Source organism: Orycteropus afer, unplaced genomic scaffold (genome assembly GCF_000298275.1).
Source record: "Orycteropus afer afer isolate SDZICR_OR568_19922 unplaced genomic scaffold, OryAfe1.0 scaffold00107, whole genome shotgun sequence".
Classification (NCBI taxonomy): domain Eukaryota; kingdom Metazoa; phylum Chordata; class Mammalia; order Tubulidentata; family Orycteropodidae; genus Orycteropus; species Orycteropus afer.
The window spans coordinates 7,186,844-7,190,867 of NW_006921694.1; the positions used below are offsets into that span (position 1 = coordinate 7,186,844).

Sequence of the window (4,024 nt, forward strand, 5' to 3'; positions counted from 1 at the left end):
AATCTGAGAAACTGGATTATATGAAGAAGAACATGGCATCAGGATTGGAGGAAGACTCACAAACAACCTGTGATACACAGACGACACAACTTTGTTTGCTGAAAGTGAGGATGACTTGAAGCACTTACTGATGAAGATTGAAGAATACAGTCTGCAGTATGGATTACATCTCAATTTAAGAAAACAAAAATCCTCACAACTGGACCTATAAGCAGCATCACGATAAATGGAGAAAAGATTGAAATTGTCAAGGACTTCATATTACTTGCTTCTGCAGTCATCACCAATGGAAGCCGCAGTCAAGATATCAGACAACGTATTGCTTTGGCCAAATCTGCTGTAGAAGACCTCTTTCAAATGATGAAGAGCGTAGATATCTCCTTGAAGACTAAGGTGTGCCTAACCCAAGTCATGGTATTTTCACTTGCCTCATATGCATGTGAGAGCTGGACATTGAATAAGGAAGACCGAAGAAGAGTTGATGTTTTTGAGTTGTAATGTTGAAGAAGAATGCTGAGAGTACCATGGACCGATAAAAGAACTAACAAATCTATCCTGGAAGAAGTACAACTGGACTGCTCCTTGGAAGCAAGAATAGCCAAACTTCGTCTCACCTACTTTGGTCATGTTGTGAGAAGGGACCATTTCCTGGAGAAGGATATCATGCTTGATAAAGTGGAGAGTCAATGAAAAAGGGGAAGGCTCTCAACAAGATGGATTGACACAGTGGTTGCAAGGATGGGCTCAGGTATAGTAAGGATTATGAGGATGGCACAACAGCAGGCAGCGTTTTGTTCTCTCGTACATAGGGTCACTATGACTCAGACACAACTCTACAGCACCTAACAAGAACAACAACAACAACTAATTTTTAGGCATAGAGATGATGTTAACTTTCCTCAATATGAGATTTCTAGAATACATAATAATTTATGCTTTTAAATGTTGATTAAAGAATCCATGAATTCATACTGCTATTAATAAAACAAAAATAAATTTAAATTGATGAGGATAGAGTAGGGAGCTCTTCTTTACACAATGCCAACTAATTATAGGGAGAATGTTTTTAAGAATCAACATTTAATAACCATAATAATAACTGATTGAGACAATAATAATCACTGATTGAGACAACAATAATCACAGGCTGTAAAACCATTGGAAGAAATTTGTTGGAGAAAAGGATATTCACACAGTCTCAAAGTATGGCTTCAAAGGTTATTTATTAATTACAAAGAGGAAAGGTGTCAGTGATGAAATTTTGTGGATACCTACTTGTCTTGGTTCTTGAGGGCTGCTATAACAGACATGGGAGCTCTGGTAGCATAGTGTCTAAGGCACTTGACTGCTAACCAGAGGCTGGCGGTTCAAACCCACCAGCTGCTCCTCGGAAGGAAGATGGGGCAATCTACTTCCATAGTGATACTGCCTAGGAAACCCAACGAGGGGTCGCTATGAGTCAAGTCTGACTCGATGGCACATAACAACAACAACATAACAGACATACCATAAGTGGGTGGCTTTAACAAACAGAATTTATTTTCTTAAGAGTTTAGGATGCTAGAAGTCTTATTTCAGAGTGCCAGCTCTGGGGCCTAGGTAAAGGCCCCTTGACTTTGAGCTTCAGCTCTGCCTGTAGCTCTAGGCCAACTGGAGTTGGAAACTTCTGACTCAGGCAGCTGCTTGCTGAGGATGATGAACCCAAGGTGGGCAGGGAATATGGCACAGTCCCAAGGCCAGCAACACAGGAGGCCACTAGTTCAAGTCCAGGAACTGGAGATGAAGGCTTGGCCAAATGCAGGCTCTGAAATGTGCCAAAAATCTAGAGACCTTTCTCAAAGCTTTTCCTTATGGACTGGAAGCAGGCCACACCCCAAAGGCAACTAGTTAGCTGCTCACAGCAGATTCCACCATGGAGGTGATTACAATCTCATCATGGAGAATAACTACATCCAACTGTCCAGCCACTCAAAACCATGGCTCAGCCAAGCTGACACACAGCCTTAACTACCACACCACTTAAGCCAAATCATTAAACGTAACATCACCACTACTGAATCAAATTAACATCATGTGCCTCCTGATGTAATGCACGAAAAAGGGTACCAAAAAACCCACTGCCGTTTTGTTGGTTCCAACTCATGGCAACCCTATAGGACAGAGTAGAACTGCCCCATAGAGTTTCTAAGACTGTAAATCTATACTGAAGCAGACTACCTCATCTTTCTCTTGCGGAAGGGCTAGTGGCTTCGAACCATGGACCTTTTGATTGGCAGCTGAGTGCCTTAACTTTATCAGTAGAGCTCTGAAAAGGGTACATCACCTACATATAAATGAAATATTCGTGGAAAAATGTTTACTCAGATTCTAATAATGAGGAAATAATCAGACAGATCCAAATTGAGGATTATTATACAAAACAACTATCCTGGATACTTCAGAAATGTTAATGTCATAAAAGACAAAGAAGAAAAGGCTGTGGAAGTCTTTAGATTAATGGAAACTAAAGAGACATGACTAAGTGTACTGGATAATCCTTGATTTTAAAAAAATGTTATGAAGAACAGTAGAACAGCTGAAGAAATTGAAATATGGAGTGTTTATTAGATAATAAGGAGCTCTGGTGGTATAGTGCCTAAGGCATTTGACTGCTAACCAGAAGGCTGGCAGTTCAAACCTACTATCCATTCCTTGGAAGGAAGACTGGGCAATCTACTTCCGTAGAGATACTGCCTCAGAAACCCAAGGAGGGGTCACTATGAGTTGGAGTCCACTTGATTAGATAATAGTAATATGATGTCAGTGTTAACTTTTTTCAGTGTAATAATTTTATTCTGGTTAGATAGCAGAATGCTTTTTGTTTTTAGATGATGAAGCATAAAATCTAGAACTGAAGTCATGATGTCTGCATCTAATTCTCAAATGGCTCAGGAAAAAATTTTGAGTATGCTCTTGTGAGCGGAAAGGAAGAAAGGAAAATATGGCAAAATATTCAGTAAACAATTGGTTTTCTAAATAAAGACTGTATCGATGTTCATTGTACTATTCTTGCAACTTTTATGAATTTTTGGATTTTTTCAAAATAGAAAGTTGAGGGAAAGTTTTCATTAAAATAAAAATTAAAAATAAATTCACATTTATTATATGTTTTATTACTTTAGGTGAAATCCTTAACCCTGTTCGTCACTCATTATCCACCAGTTTGTGAACTGGAAAAAAATTACTTACAACAAGTGGGGAATTATCACATGGGATTCTTGGTCCATGAAGATGAAACCAAACAAGAGTCAGGTATGAAATATTCCTGCACTAATACAACTAAAATGCTGTTGGTTTTCATGTTTGATAATTTGAATTTTATAGGTACATGAACTTATTGCTTATTAATAATAAAAGCTATGAATATCAGTTATAAATGTTTATCTAAATTCATTTTCTCTAAGCTTAGGGTCAAGCAGAATTCACATTTATCCTTGCCTCTCTGAGTCCTTCTCTGGTCTTCCTTACCCATTGGGAATGGCAACCCGTTTTCTACAAGAAGAGCATGGAGAGGGCTCTTAAGTTTTTCTCTATCCAGTCCTTTATATTCTAGGGGTTCTGGTGGTATAGTGCCTAAGGCATTTGACTGTTAACCAGAAGGCTGGTGGTTTAAACCCATCAGCCACTCATTGAAAGGAAGACTGGGCAGTCTACTTCTGTAGAGATACCACCTCAGAAACCCAAGGAGGGGTCTCTATGAGTTGAATCTATATGATAAATCTCAGCAAAGATGCCCTTTACTGTTGAGTGAAGAGTACTATTAGTCATCTTTTTAAATGCCTAATATGTTCCCCAAAATATCATTAAACATTAATTACTTACTACTAAGAAGCATATGGGAGCTCTGGTAACATAGTGCGTAAGGCACTTGACTGCTAACCAAAAGGCCAGCGGTTCAAACCCACCAGCCACTCCTCAGAAGGAAGATGGGGCAATCTACTTCCGTAGTGATACTGCCTCAGAAACCCAAGGAGGGGTGGCTATG

General features: G+C 39.1%; 1 protein-coding gene across 1 annotated transcript in view; it reads left to right on the plus strand.

The window, feature by feature from the left end:
• The window catches only part of MSH3 (mutS homolog 3), a 381,560-nt gene that overhangs the window by 356,334 nt on the left and 21,202 nt on the right, over window positions 1-4,024 (plus strand). The window contains exon 22 of the mRNA XM_042781327.1: window positions 3,162-3,291. Coding sequence (XP_042637261.1) covers window positions 3,162-3,291 — 130 coding nt within the window. The remainder of the gene's footprint in view (window positions 1-3,161; window positions 3,292-4,024) is intronic.